This window comes from Dermacentor albipictus, unplaced genomic scaffold (genome assembly GCF_038994185.2).
Source record: "Dermacentor albipictus isolate Rhodes 1998 colony unplaced genomic scaffold, USDA_Dalb.pri_finalv2 scaffold_12, whole genome shotgun sequence".
NCBI classification, from domain to species: Eukaryota; Metazoa; Arthropoda; class Arachnida; order Ixodida; family Ixodidae; genus Dermacentor; species Dermacentor albipictus.
In genome coordinates, this window is record NW_027225566.1 from 13,127,418 (window position 1) to 13,149,955 (window position 22,538).

At 44.5% G+C, this 22,538-nt stretch overlaps 1 protein-coding gene across 3 annotated transcripts; it reads right to left on the reverse strand.

Annotated features, from left to right (window-relative positions):
- Positions 1–9,502: 9,502 nt before the first annotated feature.
- On the reverse strand, positions 9,503–21,167 carry LOC139051485 (uncharacterized). 3 transcript variants are annotated; one of them, XM_070528461.1, is made up of 6 exons: positions 21,083–21,167; positions 20,420–20,463; positions 19,404–19,509; positions 17,871–17,971; positions 15,369–15,481; positions 9,503–9,626 (listed from the first exon to the last, which is right to left on the reverse strand). In XM_070528461.1, exons 1-4 carry the CDS (start codon positions 21,142–21,144, stop codon positions 17,875–17,877), a joined length of 309 nt encoding a protein of 102 aa, XP_070384562.1. In that variant the 5' UTR covers positions 21,145–21,167; the 3' UTR covers positions 9,503–9,626; positions 15,369–15,481; positions 17,871–17,874. The 3 variants fall into 3 exon arrangements, 2 of the variants coding, with proteins under 2 accessions (XP_070384562.1, XP_070384563.1); XR_011509391.1 differs by lacking the exon at positions 21,083–21,167 and having other exon boundaries at positions 17,871–17,988; positions 20,420–20,658; XM_070528462.1 differs by lacking the exon at positions 17,871–17,971.
- Positions 21,168–22,538: the final 1,371 nt, after the last annotated feature.

Below are 22,538 nucleotides of genomic sequence, written 5' to 3' on the forward strand. Positions count from 1 at the left end.
TCTGGCCATAGTGTATTGCTCCACTTTCCTTTACTAACCAATCTCATTTATTTATTATTCAATACGTACCGCAGACTACAGGCCCAATCAAGGTAACCAGCACAACAGAACAGACCATACAATGTAATCGAGAAAACAATGAACGGTAATTTATGTAAATGTTCGCGGTAGGCATTTCCAGTCACGTATTGTAAGCGGCAAAAGAGAACACCTAACTCTGTGCGTTCGTGCTAAGAACGCTGTTAGTATGCACAATATTAAGCTGTTGTCACGTGTATCTGGTATTTAAGGGTTACCTAAACGGTGATGGTTTAATTATTGATTCTTTATTAACATGTACCTTGAGGAGCTACAACCTCAGTCAGTTCTTCGTACTACGAGTAGGTATTGCCCATGGCGCTGCATTAGCTCGGCAGAATCTGACATAGAATATGTTGTAAACATTACCTCACAGCATTTCTTTAGATTCCTTATAATTTTTAGTTGCTTATCTTCGTCTAAGGATCCAAAACGGTGCAATAATGTATGAATTGGGGTCTGATTATTGCGTGGTATCCGAACGGTTTAGCCTAAGTGAAGGCATATTTAAACTAATTCCTTAACAGGGTTCAATCCTGCATATTTACAGCACAAATAAATGGGCACACAGAGTGAAGAAAACAGGACAGGCGTCAGTCTTTTCTGCATGTTTAAAGCACGTTTTTTTTTAGAACTGGAGATATGTCAGCATATTCAAAAGAACTAGACCAGCCTTCTACCTTAACCACTAGGAACAATCCCTGTCGCAGGGTATTCAGTCGGTGTGACTCCCGTGGTATGGACATTGGGCACCGAGCTCGTGCCGTGCTGTGAGAGCGGCGTCTTTCTGTGTGCCGCCAAATTCTACACGTGCTCTGGTTGTCCCGTGGTTGTCGCACGCACTGGTCGAGACCCGCCACTTCTCTGCGCTAGCCTGGTTCTTCGGCGTGACAACACTTGTGGGCACCCTGCTGATCAGGACCTTTCTGCGTGAAACGCGGGGCCAAACCGTTGAGCAGATTCTCATCGGCCAGTTGTGCGGACCGCACGAGGAGCAGTTGTAAAGGCATTCCCAGTGGGGAGGAAAATGTGATAAGTCTGCTGGTGCCGCGCAAACTAATATCGGAAGCTGAATTTTGAAACCACCTCTTCAGCATCTCGAAAACCCATGTACACATATTCAAACTAGATGCTTTTTCGAATATCGTAGATTCACTTCTGTGTCATTCTTCATATAGTATGTTCATCTTAGCATTTTTCGATCGCAAGTTGTGCTTTTCTTAGAGGCATTGCTCGCAATGTCATATAGGTATTAAAGAAACCACCACTGTCATTTTGCTGTCATTGTATATTATTTTAAGCTAACGATTTCATCTTCCCTCCCAAATTATGCGCAAAATTATAAGCATGGCTTCATGCAAGTTTGTTGTTTCTATCCCCCACCTAAGCAGAAAGATGCGCTCATATAGAAAAACTGGTGAGACAACTTCACGAGTGATGTGCCTTGAATTCAAGTGATATTTTACAAACAGCTGTCACTTTGCTAAAATGGCACATTTATTTAAAATCCTCGTAGAAGAAACAATTCCAGAATACTCCAGGTAGCAGGCTCGCGAAGGTGAAAAATAGCGAACTTAAAATGGTAGCGCCACCAACTTGCCACAGAGGATTGTTGCTTTTCGGCTTTTAAAATTAACAGTCAATTATGCGTCTGCTATAAAACAGCATCATTTGTTTTCCGCTAATGAAACAGCTTCACTCACGTATGGATTTTTGTGAAATAATATAAACCCCATCCTGTCGTATACGCTGCCCTGACTTTGTTACCTGAAGTATTTTTGAAGCTCGCGAAACTAAAGGCACAATTAGCAATGTCGTTTCTGGTGCGCTCGAGAGACTAGCTGTGGGTGGGTCAGCAAACCGATCACTAATCAATTGCTATGGTAACTAAATTTCCCTTTATTAACATTTTATTATGCTGTTTGGGAAAATGCACTCTCCATAGGGAAAAATAAAGCTTGCCATGTCACATTTCATCACATGGAACTGTGTTTCGGCATTAAAAGGTGAGCGACCGGGTACGATGTAGCACCTATAAGAAAGCCGTAATGCAGAACTGTGAGAGGACCGCGGACGTTATGGCCGTAGATCAAGTCAAACGGTGAGAAGCCCAACCTTGTTTGTGAGACAGCGGTAAGCGAACACGGGTGCTAAGTAGTGGTTCAAGGAGCGTCGGTGCTCTTGGCACATTGGTTTCGTCATGAGTGTAAAGTTCCTATTTACCTTTCCACGAGTCCATTCCCCATTGCATAGCAAGGCGTCAATCGGACCCTCACACACAACAGGTGACTAACTTCTTAAATGAGTTGTCATGCAAGGGTCTTTTCTTTTTGGTCGTGGACTATCCCTCTTTGAAGACTAACACGGAAAAAATGTTCTACATGGGCTTGTGCAAAATGTGCTTTGTCGACTGAGACAAGGCAATGGAATCGGGGTAGCCAGTTGCGAAATTGAGGATTGCCTGTAAGTGATAATTTCACATCTCAGGTCTCGGTGAAAGGGAACCCCCAAAGTCAACTACCACGCGTTCAGACGCAGTACGAATACCTGACATTCGACCAAGGGGTGCCTCTGCAACGAGTCCTTGAGTAGTTGTTCGACGACTGACGTCAAACAATTTCAGAAGTCGCTTCACATCGCGATGTACATCTGCCCAGCAAAGACTTCCAAAATTCATTCAGCTGGTTACCGAAGACATTATCTGAGATTATACTCTCGCGTGCAAATTGTAAAATAAATATTTGCAATTTCTACGGCACCACAAAGTTCTTGTACTCTTGTCCAGAATCCATACAGTATTCATGGCAAAGCACAGCTTGTCAGATAAGAAATAAATATATGTAGCCTTTTCCCGACATAATCTTCCAGCCGCTTTTGAGAAAATACGAGTTAAGCGAGTTGCCATCACTCTGAGATTAGCCCTTGTCGTGTGTGCTGTATAACAGGAAGGGGCATGTAGGGAACATGAAGCAGACCCGGTCTGACAGTGGCTGAAACCAAAACCGTCTTCTTAGGCATCGTGTCATTTGTGATATGGTGATCCATACATGGGTCTTCGTGTACTGTAAACGGACTGTTACGCTCAGTCTTGCTGGCCTGGATCCTTGACGTTTGGAAGAGTTTTTGAAAGACGATCACGTAGTTCTAGGCACATAGAGCACTGCCACTTTTCTGTGAAGTGCAGGCTGTCGACTGCGATAAATGTTTATGGGTGATACTTCAAGGTCTCACATAACAGCTTTTGGCTCTTAGTATGTCCAGTAAGGCAACAGTCTGGGAACGAGGCGACGTCTAACAAATCCGTATTACTGTGTGTCGCCGGTGTTGGAATCTCAGTGCTGACGCCCGTTGTTGCAATCGCACCGCTGGCACGAGTTGTTGCAAATGGGTCGCAAGCCCCAAGGGTAGCGTTGGCCTGGCGGCCTGGGGCACAACTGGAAGCATCCGAAGATCCTGGCAAAGCATGAGTCGACTGCTAACAGAACAACTTGTTTATTCTAGCATCGCAAAAGAGCGGCCGGTCAGGTCGACCGAAGTGGAGAGACGGGAGAGCACGCTACTCAACGGAAGAAATCGGAGCCTCTCTCCTGGCGTCCGGGGGCAGCTGCTTTTGTACTCTCGGAGTTGAGGGTAAGAAGGAACGTCACGGGATGAGGCCACGTGACGGCGGGGCACGGACAAGCTGAGAGACATGTTGAGACGAGTGTAGTGACGCATCCGCCGGGCCGACGCCGGTCAGACCTCCTCGCTTCACACTTGGGGAGCTCCTCTCGCCGGCTGCCGCACTTTGACAAGCGTGGGCACCAACATGAACACACACACACACGCACACTTGAAGACAAGTGGCACTGAAACATGCCTGGACGCGCTTGGCGGGGAGGCGTTGCGGCGGCGCGGAACGGGCCAAAATGTCCGTCGCTTTGAACGAAGCCCCGGCGTCCGTTGCATCCGCGCCGGCTATACCGCGCGTCGTAGGCGACACGTAACACCGGGCGCTGACAGGTTTTTCGAATACCCGCCCTTGAGCAACACACAAACACGTGGAGCCTCATGGCAATCCGCTATCTTGATACCTTCCATTTTTCTAAAACTAAGAATAATTCAAATGCAGTGCACAATAAATTCACCATCTGCTACCATACTCCCTCATTCAAAATTTGAGCGTCGCTCTACAGGTGTTTTCAATTTTTTATTATTATTATAAAGGTATGCGGTTTATAGTAGGAAGAGAACGTTGCGAGTAGCGTGACTGGCGCAGACAATCTGTCTCGTGCGGGACATTGCAGACAGAGTGAAGTGTGGTGCGACTGCCTCGCTAATCGGAAGAGATTTCGAGAGGCAGGGCGTGGGGGGCGCGGGGGCGCGATTCACCGCAGCCACCGCAGACAGACCTCCACTCTTGCAACCCTTTGTTTCCTATAGACGACGCCTGCTACCGTGGCGCGATAGAGAGGTTACATCTGCGCAGGTTTGTAGTTTAGTAGATCGTGGTCTAAACACGCCGCTTCTTTAAAAGTAGAGCTGCATTTCTTTAAATGCGAACCATTCCTTGGCGAACATTTGTCACTTTGGTAGTATCTATCTAGCCGTCTAGGTCTTGCTGCTCCCATGGCTGTTTCGTTAACTTCGTATGCACCAAAATTGGTGTAGTAATACAAGAGTACATGACAAATATAAATAATCGGTCATGACATGAATATCATGACATGTGTGTCATCGGTCATGAAACAGCCACCTACGCCCATGTGCTCCCATGGTCATTTCGTTATCTCAGTATGCACCATAATTGGCATAGTACGACAAGAGCATATGAGGAACATAAATGATAGGTCACGACATGCATGTCATGTAGGTCATGAAAGAGCCACCTACGTCGTGGTATGTACCAAAACTAACATGGTAGGACAAGAGTGCAGGACTAACATGAATTATCGGTCATGACAATAATATCATGACGTGCGTAATATAGGTCGAGAAACAGCTGCAAACGACTTGGTGCTCTCATAGTCGTTTCGTTAACTTGGTGTGCACTAAAATTGGCATCACAAGAGTATATCATATTGACCCCTAAGGACAGACGAGAACAGGGGAAGAGAACACAAAATTATGACGGGAGCGTTTTTTTAAACTTTCAACTGATTTATTCACGGCAACGCGTAGCGACATATAGACAAAGATAACATGCGCACAACGTAGCAACAATACCACTCATCAGCCTAGCGGGGTAAAACTTATCCAAAAAATTGGTCTCCTATTAAACAGCTTAATGGAAGTATCATTAACACAGTCGTGGTCCTTCTTTTATATGTCTCCATCATTTCGCGTACAGTCTGGTTCCGGCTTCACCCCAGAATCTTTATTGCCTTGAAACGTTGCGTCAAGGGGCAGGCATCGCAGTGCGCGGGCAAGTGCGCCAATTCGTCTATAGTTAACTTATGTTCATGCTCCCTGGCTCGATCATTCAAGCACCCTCCTGTGTGCCCTACTTAAAGGGAAGCTGAAAGGTTTTCCAGAAAAAATGAGTGTACATCTGTGCATAATGGTATTCAACCCCCCAAATTCGAATATCGTATCGAAATTGAGCGAAAGAAAGCGCAAATATATTTTATTTCGACGAAAAGTGCAGCAGTGGACACGCCCAGCTCGCGCGTCTCGTTTCCGCCTGTGATTGGTCGGTGCGCCTCGTGACGTCAACTCTAGCAACCGACCGCTGCCGCTACACATGAAGCGTGGTGCCAGGTAGTTTGATGCTGTTTTTCTGAGACGGTAATGAAAAAATTTAGAGAGACTGCGTTTTTCTGAGGAGTTCGGCGTTACTCCTACATGTACGAGCCGATTGCGAAGAGCAGGCCTCTCGAAGAAGCAAACGATGCTGGTGCGAGCAGTGCTTTCGACGCGAACGAAAGCAAAGTCTTGGGATCTCCTCGTGTTGGAAATGCTCTTTGGTGAGTACGTTTTTTGCAAAGCGATCTAGTGATCTCGCCGATTTTTCGCCGATCTAGTGAGCTCGTTTCCGGTCAAACAACTGTAGTGTTGTGTTACTGCATGCCTCCTCGTGGAAAGTAAGCGGGGATGCGATCGTCGGCATTTGTGCGCTGTCCAAAGCTGTCGGCAATCTACAAAGACGGTTTAAACGCGTGAATAGCTTGCCGGTTCATGCAGTAGGTGTAGTGACCTTCATCTGTTGACTACCACTCATGTTGACTACCACTCACGTTGATTACCACTCACGTTGACTACCACGCACGTTGACTACCACTCTAAATACACGCAGACGCACCAACAAAGGAATGCAGGGTCGATCGAAGCAGATTACGATGGCACGCACGCAGAAACAAGCGCGGTCAGGCACGGTCGCGGACAGAGTTAACGTCACAAAAACAGAGTTGACGTCACAACACCATGGTTTCCGTTCTCCGCTCCGCTCGCTCACTCAACTACAGCGCAATTTGAACCGACGAATACGTCGCTCCTAATTGAAAAAAAAACCAAATTTTACCTACATTGTTTATGAGCGTCTTATTGAATTCCACAGACTCTTCAGCTTCCCTTTAAGACTTGCCTTTTCTTGCGGTTAATATTATAGGCAGTGCACAGAAACTAGGTTAAACTCAAGCTCTCATGACAAGAGTGCATGACAAAGATAAATGATAGGCCATAATAATTACACGTGTACTTATCTTTATCGGGCAACCACGTTTCGCCGCCTAACAAATGTAATCGCACAGCGTGGGACGCGCCTGCATGTATCCGCAGTTTCTGGAAAGCTATCGAGGCTTCTATCCGCTGTCTGTTGTCGCCGAACCTTATGTTATCTGATTTCATCACCTGACGCGAATGGTGTAGAACTTTGTGGAAGGCACGCGGGTCCGAACCATTAGTCTGGAACATTCGACGACTGTTCTTTAAAAGCCGATGCAGTTGACCCGCTGATCAGATTTCCGACTATCGCCGACGGTGTTCGCCGCTATAGTTGTGCTATAAGTGTAGCCTGTTTTTGTGGGCCCAGGTTCGCCCAATAAAAGCTAGTTTTGTATTACACAGTATTGCTGCTTTCTTCACCGTCACTACCACGTGACAATATGTCATGACATGGCGTGGACCAATCAAAATTATTACCACCACACTATTCGCGGGGTTTGACATGCTAACTGCCAGTCCCCAACGTCTTGAACTTTGCGATATCTTTTATGCGAAGCATATTACGAGAGCTCAACCCAGCTCCTCAGGCGCGGCGGTGTCGCCTTCAATACCACGTGACACCGTGACGTCACGACAGAGGAGAAGCGGGGCTCCAACTCACGCCGTCGCTCGCGGCGTCGCGGCGGTATATAAGCAGCTGCGCTTGCCTCTGCTAGACACTCACGAGGTGAGATGCCTCCTGGAGACAGAGCTGCTCGTTGGAATGAGAAGCGAAGGTTGCGGCGTGCTACAGATACTGATTTTCTAGGTGGCTTTGCTACGGCGCAGCGACTACGCGCCCCGCATCGGACGTGGTGAGCGTCGAGCAACGCAGCGTTCGGCGCGACAACGAAATGTGCGCCTGAGCAAGCTCCGCACGCCTGAGCCGACGCCGACGACACCGGCTTTTCTGCGACACGAGCTCCTTAACGCTGTCGCGTTAAAATAAAGGCTAGTATGCTTCGCATCCTGTGCTTAACCTTAGCTAAGCCACGGCCATTTTTATTCTTACGCATTTACAAATCTTATTAAAGAACCCACTCGATTTCATGCAGATTCCTGCACACTTAGTAACGTCTTTGTAACCAATAGCACAAATGCACCTATTTCTTCTGGTGTCCTTAAAACACATACTTGTTACCATCTACATGTATACGTAATTTTAAGCTAAAAGAAATTTCAATCTAAGTATGCAAACCACCGCCTCCCCAATTCCGGTACATATGCCCAAGCACTGTTGATACGTTTACTGCATGTATATTCATAATGAAACGGGACACCTTCTTCTGTAAAAATGGTGCAAACACAGCGTGTAATGTCTTTATTGAAACTTTCATAGAAGCCTTTAAGAAGTGGTTTCCTTTGAAAACAAAATGTGACCACGTAATGCAAGAAAACCTTTGATTACTTTAGATGGTTTCGAATATGAAAATTTTAAAATTACACCGTACGAGTGCTTTTTAAAATCGAGGGACAAAGAAGGCTTTAAGGCGTTAAGAAAACACAGGAATATCACAAATTCTCTCTTAAGGAAAAACAAACTCGTATATTTCAGTAACCTCTCTGACCATGAAAAAAACCAAAACATCTGAAGCCGCCTGGAGAAAGTTTAACCTGTTACTTAATCCATGCTCGGACGGCAGCAGATGCCGAATTCACCTTGTTAACCGTGTTCAGTCCGGTGTGCATCAAGGTTCAGTTTTGGGACACACTCTATTTTTAATTTATCTAAATGATGTTCATCAGGGTATAGACTCGGAAATCCGGTTATATGCCGACGACTGCGTTCTGTATCGGCCATAAAATGTTAGGCTGACTGTGATAAATTACAAAATGACCTGAACAGGATTGAAAGATGGGGCTCAGAGGGGCAAATAAGCGTGAATACCTCAAAAAATAGCCTTATGAGATTTAGCACTTGCAGTGAAATTACGAAACACACACACTTTCTTAATGGTGAGGCTCTAGAAACTGCAGAATCACTTAAATATCTAGGTGTTCAACTTTCTCCTACTTTGTCTTGGCATAATCATGAGGGTTGTATTGTTTCCACTGCATGCAAATCTCTTGGCTTCATTCCTCGAACGCTTCGTGAGGCTTATAGTGATACCAAGCTTTTTGCATATACCACCGTATATCGTTCAATCTTCAGTATGCCTCATTTTTGTGGAACCTGCACCAAACGCATCCTATTAACAAATTAGAATCTTTTCAGAACAAGGCAGCACTATTTCTTACAGGTAACTATTCACAAGATTGAAGCATCACCAAAAAAAAAACATGACCTAGCCCTATTGAAAAAATATGTATGAGAATTTCACGAGAACTTCTGTACGCTATTATTGCTCCGTAGACTCGACGACGTCGTACATCACATGTGTACGAGTGGACATCGTCAATGAACAAGATCGTTCTCGTTTGGGTATATTAAACGAGATTATTCTCGCATAGCTGTGCTTGACGAGATAGTTCTCGCACGGCGATGCGAAACGATATCGTTCTCGTTTGTGTATGCTACATGAAAATGTTCTCATTCAGCTATGCAAAATGACACCATTCTTGTTTAGCTGCATTCTACAAGTGTTCGCATTTGTGTTGAATGAGTTCTTTTGTTCATGCAATATTTTTGGTGAAGTTCCACACAGTAACACATTCTGCCAACATTGCAGCGATTAATTTCGATCACGTGAGTCGGCCGATGTGCCAGCTCAGAGACAAAGAGGACACTTTTTAGGGCCCACAATTAACACAAACCATCTTTATTTTGTATTCCGAAGCATCGTGGCCAGGTGCTTGTTCAGGTCCTTCAGCCTCCTTGCCTCCGTATCCACAGTGTTCGGCGTTTTTGAAACAGTGCTCGTATGCATCTGCACAAAAATGTAAACAAAGCAGCCGGCCCTGTTAGATTACAACAAGCCATTGGAACTGACATGCACAATAGGTAGCTCCACTGCATAACTGATTTGGCTGGTTCTTGCATGATATTGTGTGTAAAGCGTGAACATCTCACAGAGAAACAGGAAAAAGAGAACGCGGAGGCTCATGAGTTTTCTACCTACGTAAATTGATATTTCAAGATTAACCACAGCAGTTGAAAGCAAGTGCTCGTCCTCGTCCTCGCATTGTCTTGTTCTCGTCTCTGTTAAATGTTCGTGTTTCACAAAGAATAGAAATGGCTGCAGAATTGCAATACAAGACCACTGAAATAGTCTAATACTTTTCCACAAGTATAACCAGCACAATGCGTTGGCGGGCTAGGTGGTGCGAATCCATGAATACTTTGTTTAGCGCGAAACGACACACACAAGAAAGACGACAGGACAAGGCGCTACTCTGAACTGACAGCATTTTATTGCGTCACTCCTTTATAGACCGCTCAAACCAAAGGAACATGCGCAGTGAGCACCATGCGGTGGAGCCACCAACAACATCCGATCCAAAGAGCGCACTCATGCGACAGAATCCAAAAAACCAAATTCAGCGCTGTAGAAAGTTAAGGAAAGCACACTACTGCACTGCGACTCCAATGACTTGATGAAAAATGCTTCCGATAACTCTCGGGCGGTGGTGTCACGGCTCTTTTTCAAGATCGTGGTATCAGAAAACATGGGTTTGCATTTGGACGTTTTACAATGCTGAGCCAAATGGGAACCTTTGCCTGTTGCTATGGATCATGTATGGCTTATGTTCTCTAAGGCGCTCGTTAACACAGCGGCCTGACTGCCCTACATACACTTTGCCACATGACAAGGGAATCTTATATAAACGACACCGACGCTGCATTCTACAAACTTCCCATAGTTCTTTTCACAATCAGGTTTTTTACTTATTTTAGAAATACGGCAGCACAACATTGACAGTTTCTGAGGAGCGGAAAACACTACCGGAATTTGGTATTTAGTGGCGACATTCTTTAGATTGTGAGCCACTCTGTGGCAATACGGCACAACTTCAGGCCTCTTCTTTTGTGTGATGCAGTTACTTTTGTGCCGCTTCCCTTTCAGTTTCTGAAGCAATACTTCCGAGACTGATGTTACCACCACACTTGGGTAACCAGCAGTCTGCAGCCTATTTAACTGTGCAATGAAACTCATGTTCGCAGAGTGATGGCAAGATTGCATTAAGGAAGATTCTAAACACATCAAAGCAATGGCGCGTTTCACAGTCTTTGAGTGCGCAGACGCATAAGGTAAAAGTTCCTTACGTGCGCGTGGCGAGTACATCCGACAGGCGTGGCCTGTTTGTAAGGATAGCTGCAAATCTAAAAACTGGAGTTTACCGTCCCTAGATAGCTCATGTGTGAAAGTTAAACCTTTGCCATTGTCATTGAAAAGTGTTAAAATATCAGCTACCGTCACGGAGCATTCGTTGTTGGTCTGTTTTATCACAACAAGAAAATCGTCAACATATCTAAAAATTTGAACCGAGTCATTGTTTAAGGCACTCTTAAGAGTGCGGTCGACAAAAGATAAAAAAATATTGCAAAGAGCAGGCGCCACACATGAACCAATACACACACCATTTTTCTGGATAAAAAGGTTATTTTCGAACAGGATAAAAGTTGCACTTAAATAAAATTCAAGAAGGGACATGAAACCTTCTGAAGACAACCCGGTGGCATTGCAAAAATCTACCTCGCCACTTTCTTCGATGCACGTCATCACACTGCGAAATAGCTCATCATGCGGTATTGAATAGTAAAGATCTTCGACATCAACAAAAAAAATGTCGGCTACTGAATGGTTGTCTTCCAGAAAGGAAACAACATCGAAAGAATCCTTTATGCCATAAGGATCATCAATAGTTAAATGCTTCAACTGTTTTTGCAAAAAGCGGCTAACCAAAACCTGCCAATAGTTGTTTTCACTGACTATTGTACGGAAAGGCACATCCGGTTTGTGTGTTCTTGCAGTGAAAAAAACATCTAAAGCAAGTACCTTACATTGTTTACCATCTTTCACAATCTTGGTGAGGCCTATATTTTCCAACAAAGAAATGGCTTTGCGTTTTACCTTCTGAGCTTTCTCATTTGCCAGAATGAAGTATTTGTTGACAGCCTCAATGGCTTTTTTGTTGAAGAGAGCAGACGGAGCTATCACAAACCCGCCCTCTTTGTCACTCAGTAACAGCCGCAGTTCATTGTCTCTAAAGAAAGATACTGTCCTTTTGATCACAGCTGTCGAAGGTGGCGCGCTCCCAGTGGCGGTCCTACGAAGGTTGTCCACCCTATCGAGGAGGCACCGCTCCTGGTCCTCTAGTTCTGCTTTCCTTGCGATGCGCCTGTTCAAAGCCAGTAGCTCATGTGCAGGAATTCTTGGTTCCGTGCTGTACTTCGGCCCATTCTTTAGCAATGCAGCAACTTCGTCAGGAAGCCTGACGTCACCGAGTACCTGGAAACCAGCGGTGACCGGTTGCGTTTTTTCCTTTCTGCACGGTAGTCTGGACCGGAGGAGTAGCAGCAGCTGTGTCCACCAGAATTCTGTAGTCCAAGTTGATAGAAGTCTGTAGAAACGAAACTTCTTCTAGGCCACAATAGGTGCATCGCGCGAGTAGCACACAGCTCTCAACCAGTCGTACAGAAGGCGTACCTGCCCCCAAATTTCAGAACGAAGAATCCGACACATTCGCCGCACGTGACCGACGGAAGGCCTGACGTTCCCGAAGAGACTCGCCACATCTTGAGGAACATGTCCATTCTTCATGCAGAACGTAAGCATCCTTGCACGGCACACAGCAAAAGCTATGTGACTGACCAGAACAGCAGGATCAGGAGACAAATATCAGTGGGCCCTGATATTTGTGTGTCTGTGTCATAGGCCTCACCAAGATTCTGAAAGATGTAAAACAATGTAAGCTACTTGCTTTAGAGGTTTTTTCACTGCAAAAACGCACTAACTGGATGTGCCTTTCCGTACATAGTCAGTGAAAACAACTGTTGGCAGGTTTTGGTTAGCCGCTTTTTGCAAAAACAGTTTAATCATTTAACTATTGACGATCCTTATGGCATAAAGGATTCTTTCGATGTTGTTTCCTTTCTGGAAGACAACCATTCATTAGCCAACATTTTTTCTGTTGACGTCGAAGATCTTTACGATTCTATACCGCATGATGAGCTATTTCGCAGTGTGATGATGTGCATCGAAGAAAGTGGCGAGGTAGATTTTTGCAATGCCACCGGGTTATCTTCGGAAAGTTTCATGTCCCTTCTTGAATTTTATTTAAGTGCAACTTTTATCCTGTTCGAAAATAACCTTTTTATCCAGAAAAATGGTGTGTGTATTGGTTCATATGTGGCGCCTGCTCTTTGTAATATTTTTTTATCTTTTGTCGACCGCGCTCTTAAGAGTGCCTTAAACAATGACACGGTTCAAATTGTTAGATATGTTGACGATTTTCTTGTTGTGATAAAACAGACTAACAACGAATGCTCCGTGACGGTAGCTGATATTTTAACACTTTTCAATGACAATGGCAAAGGTTTAACTTTCACACATGAGCTATCTAGGGACGGTAAACTCCAGTTTTTAGATTTGCAGCTATCCTTACAAACAGGCCACGCCTGTCAGATGTACTCGCCACGCGCACGTAAGGAACTTTTACCTTACGCGTCTGCGCACTCAATGACTGTGAAACGCGCCATTGCTTTGATGTGTTTAGAATCTTCCTTAATGCAATCTTGTCATCACTCTGCGAACATGAGTTTCATTGCACAGTTAAATAGGCTGCAGACTGCTGGTTACCCAAGTGTGGTGGTAACATCAGTCTCGGAAGTATTGCTTCAGAAACTGAAAGGGAAGCGGCACAAAAGTAACTGCATCACACAAAAGAAGAGGCCTGAAGTTGTGCCGTATTGCCACAGAGTGGCTCACAATCTAAAGAATGTCGCCACTAAATACCAAATTCCGGTAGTGTTTTCCGCTCCTCAGAAACTGTCAATGTCGTGCAGCCGTATTTCTAAAACAAGTAAAAAACCTGATTGTGAAAAGAACCACGTGAAGTTTGTAGAATGCAGCGTCAGTGTCGTTTATAAGATTCCCTTGTCATGTGGCAAAGTGTATGTAGGGCAGCCAGGCCGCTGTGTTAACGAGCACCTTAGAGAACATGAGCGATCCATACCAACAGGCACAGGTTCCCATTTGGCTCAGCATTGTAAAACATGCAAATGCAAACCCATGTTTCGTGATACCACGATTTTGAAAAAGAGCCGTGACACCACCGCCCGAGAGTTATCGGAAGCATTTTTCATTAAGTCACTGGAGTCACAGTGCATTAGTGTGCCTTCCTTAACCTAGTAAAGCACTGAATTTGGTTTTTTGGATTCTGTCACATGAGTGCGCTCTTTGGATCGGATGTTGGTGGTGGCTTCACCGCATTGTGCTCACTGCGCATATTCCTCTGGTTTGAGCGGTCTATAAAGGAGTGACGCAATAAAATGATGTCAGTTGAGAGTAGCGCCTTGTCCTGTCGTCTTGTGTGTGTCGTTTTGCGCTAAACAAAGTATTCATGAAGCATAACCAGCTCATGCAAGTGAATACACAGATTTCACAGCTTTTTGCTACCGCACTGCGGAATATGCAGATGGAAAACACTGCATAGATGCCAGTGCAGAATTGTTTATAGGAAAGATTAATGCACCTTTAATACCACTATAGAAACTAAATGACAGTTTTTGTTAGCATGTTAGAGCACTCAATATGACCAGCTTCTATTACATAACATTTCAGCTGCTGTCTGGCCCTGCTCCCGATACTGCACTGGTCAAACATAGGTGCAACCACACTCTTCAATGGCTTTTTGTATTATTGCGTCAGCTTTTTAAGGCTAATTTTAGCCCCCCCCCCCAGTTATCTGGGAGCCGTTGCATCACAGTGACGACAGCTGAGACAAGGATCTGTTTGTACGACAAGGTTAATCTTCCTCTTTTGCTTACTTAAACCTCCCCTCACTTTACTAATTATGTGGCACAGCAACACAATTGTTATATGCCGCCTCTTTAAAAATGCGTAATTTATTGTACAGGCAGAAATAGCTTCGCTAACCGCAGCACTACTCAATTTCCATTAAAAAGAATATCTTACTCCTGAAGCAGTGCAACAACTACAGCTACCAAACTGGTTGTTTGCTGGTGCAAAATATTAATAAGCTTACCGGCTAATGTAAAAACTACAATATTTTTATCGTCATATCAGCATTCATAGTAGCCATGCCATGTGTCGCATTCGCAGTTGTGCAAGCAACATGCATTGCCGATTTATCTGTTAGCATTGCCCTTTCGCTTCTCGCTTGATATTGCTGGGCAAGCAGTCAAACTGGATAGTTAGACACTGCCTGTCACCTCCTTACCTTCCTTATGAATTGTGCATTAAATGAGGATTTTTTCTTGGTGAAACAGTTCTAGTTTGAGGCCTAAACAAGCTCCAAGGGAGTTTGCATTTAAGGAGTGTAACCATCCTCTGAAAACATGTACATGAGGAACACTGCAGAAAGAGCACTTCAAAAAAAGAACACGAGTGTATTTATCCCCAAGGCCAAACCTTGTGTCTTCTTAAATATTTATCAAGTCAAACTCAAAATTGGTACTGAGGTGCAAGGTGTCCACAACATATTACCTTGTGAAAGCACAGTGGTGCCTGGATGTTGTGGGACCAGCTCGGACGTGGAGATCAGCACTGATCAGCAACACTGCAGTCTCCTTACAGCTTTTCTGCAGGCCCAGCCACACCTGCAATAAAACAAGTGAGCTTGGTGCCACAAAGTACTGTATTTACTCGCATAATGATCGCATTTTCTTGTAAAAAAAAATGGTCACAAATTCAGGTGTGTGATCATTATGCCGGTTAAATTTCCCGCAAAAAGAATTTTTTTCATCCCGCGTTTGCTGCGGGATGGCAATAGGTCAAGAAATAAGTGGCTGCCACTGTATGTAGTGCGGGACACCGAAACAAAAGTGGCGGCCAGCATAGCAAGCTGAAAACACCAAATGCGCCGAACGCGATTTTTTTTTCTGTCGAGTACATTACTTGCATTGAAAGTTTCTTCCATATCAGTAATGAATAATATCGTTAATATCGGTAAGTTTGTGGCAATAACGTCGCCATGTCCACTATGAGGGGGCAGAAACAGATGGGCACGCTTAGCTGCCAGTGACATAGAAAGACACGGCGGGCATGCTGCAGAAACTGCGGCATTTGTCTTCACTACTATCCTAATACAGCACGTTTGTGCTAAGGGTGGGCAAATATCTTAGCTGTGTTACAAGTGTCGGCGTATGGATAGGGTACACTTCTAATGTATCAGTGTAAACGTGGCTGCTATTGTTGCCGCTCGTGATTTGTTGCGTGCCCACGAGTGCAGATGAGAAGAATCGAAAGGCATCTTTTTTGTTGCTGTTGACCACAACCATTACAAAGCCTACACATAATAAAGGCAATTTTGGTTGTAGCTTTTTTGTCATGGAAGTGCGGAAAGTAATGAAAGGAATGAAAACGAGCATCTGCTTAAAAATGTTTGGTGCGTGCAGACCACTTGGTTTATCTTGAAGAGTTGTTCGCGTAGCATTCGACAGATGGTAAGCGCGATCATTAATAGCTAGACTTGGCACATGACATATCGCTGCAGCAAGTTAGGGGTGCAGTCATTACACAGGAAATAAAAAAAATCGAATTTGGACGACAAAATTCAGGGCTGCGATCATTACGTGAGTGCGATCATTATGAGAGTAAATACGGTAAATATAGAAAGTGACACTGTGAACAAAGCAATACTTATTAGGTATGAAATGCTGATATTCGCCCGTAGAAAGCTTTAAGTAACAAAGCCTGCAAGATAAGAAAAATGCAATGTATGGGCCATCTGTACAAGAACATTAATCAAAGGTCCCTTCATTTTTTAGTCCCTTCTCCTCCTCATGCATAGATGGCAGTCAGGTTAAGTAAACTGGACCAGATTGCCACATAGTGTAAGCAAAGGTGGTCACTTTGTGGGCCAATTATGATACAATAGCACAACATGCATCCCTACAGTTGTTTTAATGTGTTCCGTAATGCTAGCCACCTTGTAGGCCCTACAGTGTCAAAGCATCCATAACCCTAACAGCGTTACCCAGTAGGGATAACCAATAAGTGTCCACAGCAGCACAACTCAGCATATCTATCAGGAGGCTTTCGTTACACTTTTACAATTCTCCTCTTATGGCTTCATCCCAATTTTTGTCAATACAAGCTTGAAGCCTCTGCACAATCTGAATGCACCAGGGCACTATAAAAAATACCACATCTTCCTACCCAATTCCATGTTTAATATAAGACTGGAAAGTTCACTATCATGTGCAGAACAAGCCAAATTGTTCTGGAATCAAGTAATCTTCCACTACCTGTGAAAAAAAAAGCATGCAAGAAAGAGTACGTCGAGCACAGGGGCGTTGATGGATATTAAATACCACTGTCGTGCAGTAGACACCACGTCAACAAAACAGGCCAATGTATAAATGACTGGATCTGCAACCATGTCAACTGAATGCTCAGGTCATTTGGTGGTGCAAAGCTCACTTGCATTATTTTGTTTGAAAACTATGCAACTGTGGCAATGTGTTACGAGCATAGGGCTGGCAAGATTTGTGAGCCTTTCCTTACATGTGTTACAGAGAATCTGCGAGTTGGCTCGCCCTCTAGTGGATTATCAGATAGCAAGACTGCTTATTTATCATTGTAAAACAAGTGTCATAGTAGCCATGCTTCTTTTCGCAGTTGTGTGAGCAACATACACTGTCGATTTATCTGTTCTTGCCCTTTCACCTCTCACTTTATATTGCTCTGCAAGCAGTAAAATTGGATGGCTGTTAGACTGTTATGTCCTGTCACCTCCTCACCTTTCTTATGAATTGTGCATTAAATAAGGCTTTTTTCTTGGTGAAAGAGTGCTACTTTAAGGCATAAACAAGTTCCATGGCAGTTTGCATTTAAGCATCCTCTGAAAACATGTACATGAGGAACACTGCAAGAAGAACGCTTAAAAAAAAGAACACGAGTGTATTTATCACCAAGGCCAACCCTTGTGTCTTAGCATATTTCTCAAAACTGATACTGAGGTGCAAGGTGTCTATATCATATTACCTTGTCAATGAAGCAAAGCACAGTGGTGCCTGGATGTTGTGGGACCAGCTCGGACGTGGAGATCAGCACTGATCAGCAACACAGTAGTCTGCTTACTCTTTCTGCAGGCCCAGCCACACTTGCATTAAAACAAGTGAGCTTAGTCTCACAAAAGTATAATATAAAAAGTGACACTGTGAACTAAGTAATTCTTATTAGGTATAAATAGGAATGAAATGATATTCGCCCATAGAAAGCTTTGAGTTAACAAAGCATGCGAGATAAGAAAAGTGCAATGTATGAGCCATCTGTGCAAAAACATAAATCGAAGGTCCCTTTTTTCGCTTCTCTCCCCGTTTTCGTGCATAGATGGCAGACAGGTTAAGTAAACTGGACCAGACTGCCACGTAGCGTAAGCAAAGGTGGTCACTTCTTCGGGGAGCAGCCTGTAGGCTGCTTCTTGAAAGAGTATTAGAAAATGCTAATAATGCATACATGCATTATTCACAAGAGGCCTTGTTTCTCTCAGAATGCCACAGCCAATCACATATGTCAAACTGACCATTTTAAAATGCATGAAAAGTACAGCATAGCTTTGAGGGTACCCCAAACTACTGAAATTCACATCAGCCAAGTTCAGCAGACAACACCATAATCAAGCCTCTAGAAGTTGTGCATATTATTGCAAGTTGACAGAATAATGAGGAAGAGAAGGTGAGGGAGATGGTGCCACTATAGCATAGTTCAAACTCTATCCCACATCATGTGCAGAAGGACAAAGAATGCGCAGCTTTCAGTTATACTCTCACCTGTGACAACTGCACCAGGTTTACTGACATGCGTAACAAGCAGTAAGTGATACCACGTTATTGCATCCTGCAACTGATGTGACATCAGAGATCAGCTTCAAGCTTGACGCTAAGCTATACTAGGGACACATAATGAACTGGCTACATTAAAATCTAAAGCAAAAGTGTTGAACATTGTTTGCCAGCCTGTGCACTTCATATTTTACAAAAATTCTAGACAGAAATCCTGTGTTGGAAAGACAGCACGCACTTTCCTAAAGCTTTCTCTCAGCATCCACACTTTTCTATGCATACATTATTAACCATTATTTACCTTGACACACTGTACACAAGCAGCACACTTGGAAAAGCAGAAACTAACATGTTTTTAGATCAGTGAGTTTTTCTCAGTGCTTTTGTTGCTGCAAACTTAGCCTGCTTCTGGAACGTATCTTAATGAACTTACCTAAAGCAAGTGTCCCTTTGCTAATTTTATTAGGGATTTTTCATTGCTAGCAATTAAGAAAGCAAAGCGCCAGGACTATTTTTTACGTGCATTTTCGCAATCCTATGCCACCCCATTTCTCAGCAGCTTTAGAACATCTTCACTAATAAAACTTCGTTCCCATTACTTAATGGAACATTAGTAAAATTGTAGAATAGCAAGAATTTATAAATTGCATGAGAGACTCAGAAAAGTTGACAGGTGCCAAATACACGAACAGACCCTAGAACACATAAATGGCTGTGACCGTTTAGTACGTACCTTGTCAAAGCAGGCAGATCAGATGCTTTGTCGTGCTGTTCAAGCTGCATAGTGCCGCAGCCTATGTGGTGCAGAGATGCCTCCGTCTCAGGAAATTGTGACATCCCTAAACAATAAATGTACAGTTTATTGTAATCACTGCTGAAACTGCAAACTTGTGATTAGACAACATCGCGTCAAATTGGGGAAAGCTCTCGTACAGCCAGCTACATGAAGCTGCATGCGCTTAGAGAAATTAAATATTTCATTCTTACATCACAGGCGGTTATTCAACGTGTCAAAGGCACGAAAACAAACAACACTAAACACAAGAAATACAGGTTGCCTTGGCGACAACCTATAAGCATCAAAGTTTGCATCCAAGCTAAAATCTTCTCACGAGTCAGATCATTTGGATGCCGTCGCGCGTCAACGTTAGCTGTGAAAACATTTGCGCAACACATCAACGTACTTCTAGAATTGTCTATACGATTTCTTGCTGAGAAATTACGTATAGAAGCAGTGACATTTCCTGCTTGAATTTTTTTGCCCGTTCAGACGAAGCGATGACCCGGCGCTAGCATACTTCATAACAAAAAGAAAATAAACAATAGATGAAGCACTTAGAACATTAACCTCGGGGTAATTTTCGTGAAACTTTTTGCTAAATGTGCACTCCGATATCGAACGAACATTAGGAAATCACTGTTATTGTTCTTGTAGCTGTACTAATCATCTTCTGCTGCGCATGACAAGGTACAGTGCTCACGGAATGAAACGCGACACGGAGCATTTAGTAAAGCCCTGCAAACGTGCAAAGTACGCGAGAGAACCATGTCATGTCGCAAGGAATTTGGTGACCAAAGGTGACGAGGACTCCGATGTACGTGTACGCACCAAAATTACGTCGATGTGACACGAACTACAGCCGGTGAAAACGAATATATGCGCATTACTAAGCCCTAAATTGACGCGTTTCATTCCGTGAGCACTGTACACTACATGAACCATAAGAATGCGCAAGGCGCCGAACTTACCGTCTGAGGCGAGCGCTCCTTCGTGTCCGTTCACGCCGCATCGACTGCACAAACAGTCCGTCCAGCGTAGTGTTGAATTGCGGTGAACTACAGCACGCGATAGCACAACTATCAACACATTCTTCCGTGCACTGTGACCCGATGCGGGAGCGGCGAGACAAAGAAGCGCGAATTGACCGCACTACGATAATCAACAACGGCGCACCGCAAGAAACATACAGCGAGCGAATAGCGTTGCACAGGCCCCAGGGCTTAGTGATCGTTAATTCACACAAAAAAAAGGAGAACATGTTCTCTAAGCACCGCGTAAATATGATCAAACGATCAGCCGACCGCCGCAACAACGCCTATAGAGCGATGGCCTATAGTCCTCTTTAAGTACCCCAATTCCTCGGCTATGCGCACCATGCAGCCCGCTGCCGTTCCCGCCACCGCAGCACTGCCATCGACCTCCGCGCCAAGCATCCGAGCGTCGTCTGCTATAGCCTGGCACAGTTATGGTTGTTAGTCGCGGCACTCGGCATTTACATGGTGCTCGCTGAATAAAGCAGCCGTTATTTCTTTCTGTTGTTGTTTAAGCTGAAGTATAATATTCTACAGACACCATACCTGAGAGTGCACGTCCGAAGAAAGTGAGATAGAAAAAAAGGTGGGCCTACAAACCAAAGTGCACACGCAATGTTAACGCTTGGTGACCCACACGTCGCCGGTACTGGCGTCTCCATGAGCGCAAAACTTGGACCGGACGCAAAAGACCTCGACCGCCAGCCACGTGCCCAAGGACAGTTACAAGGCACACGCAATGAGAAAATAAAATCGGCTACAGCACAAGAAGCGCAAACACCCGCATGTAACGTGCACATGTCAGCAGAGCAGCGCCGCTCACTTGGTGCAGAGCTCGACCGCAGCGCCCTCGCAGTCCCCGGAACAAGTCGCGCCCTGCTCGAAAGGAAGACTCGCGCAACTGAGAAACTACTTCAGTCTGAAATGAAGGGAAATGACGTCGTTTGTTTACTTCGCCGTCTGTGGTTCCGGTAACTGTGATCGCATGAGTAACGTGGGTAGTAGAGGCGTATTATTTCCATGTTTTTGCGTGTTTTAGGCGGCCTTTTTCAACAACTTTGCTGGCATTGCTTTCAACAGTGAGGACAGCCTGTGGAGCAGCCCTATCAACCGGACAGGGCCGTAAAATCTGTTTGAAGTTCGCAGCACATCGTCGTTTGGTTTGTGAATGTTAGAAGGTGTTCGTTTCTCAGCGGCGTAATCGACGACGGATTTGGCGTCGAGTGGTGTGCGCTTTGTTCCGGCTTGTGCGCCGTTCTACGGATGTGTACTGTTAATGAGTGGTGCTGTTTGTGCATCGGGAAATGGTGCCACGCCGGTGGGATTTGCTTTTTTGTAAAAACATCCGTGCCGTCTTTGTCGAGTGCTTCCGGAAACTGCTCGCCTTTTGTGCGTGCGTGTGTGTGTGTCTGTATGTGTGTATGTGTGCGCGCGCGCGCGCGCTTCTGATATGCGTGAAACGCGTAGGAACGTCCGTACAGTCTTTCGCGAGTGCTTTCGGAAACTGCTCGCATTCTGTCTGTGTGCGCACGCGTGTGACATTCGTCGTTATTGCGATTTGCAAAGGTGTTTTTCATTTGGTGACTGCGTCTGCGAATGCCAGGATGTGATACACGTTCGTCATTTAGAGACGCTGCCTCAATGTAGGGTCACTTACATTTTGGTTGCTTGGAGGTCAGCTATCAACGCATGGCAAGGCATTGCAGTGCGCTTAACCATCATTGGCACACGAACTGCTTTGTTATTCCTCCTTTAATTTCAAATTCAGTTTTGTGTAGTATGTAGGGAGATAATTCACCAAGATGCGACGCTCATCTCGTTTTTTGCCACTGCTGTGCACATATGAGGATTTTTTACTAGGTCAAGCCCTCTCAGCAAGTTGTGAAACACTTAGTGCAAATAATTTTTCACAGCAGTAACTATGATCATTACCACAATTGATCACATGACATTTTTAGGGATTGTTATTTATTTACAATATTTTTAATTTATTTGTGACAAAGTGCGATGGACTTTGACTGCTATTTTGGCTATCTGTTCACCAACCTATTTATAC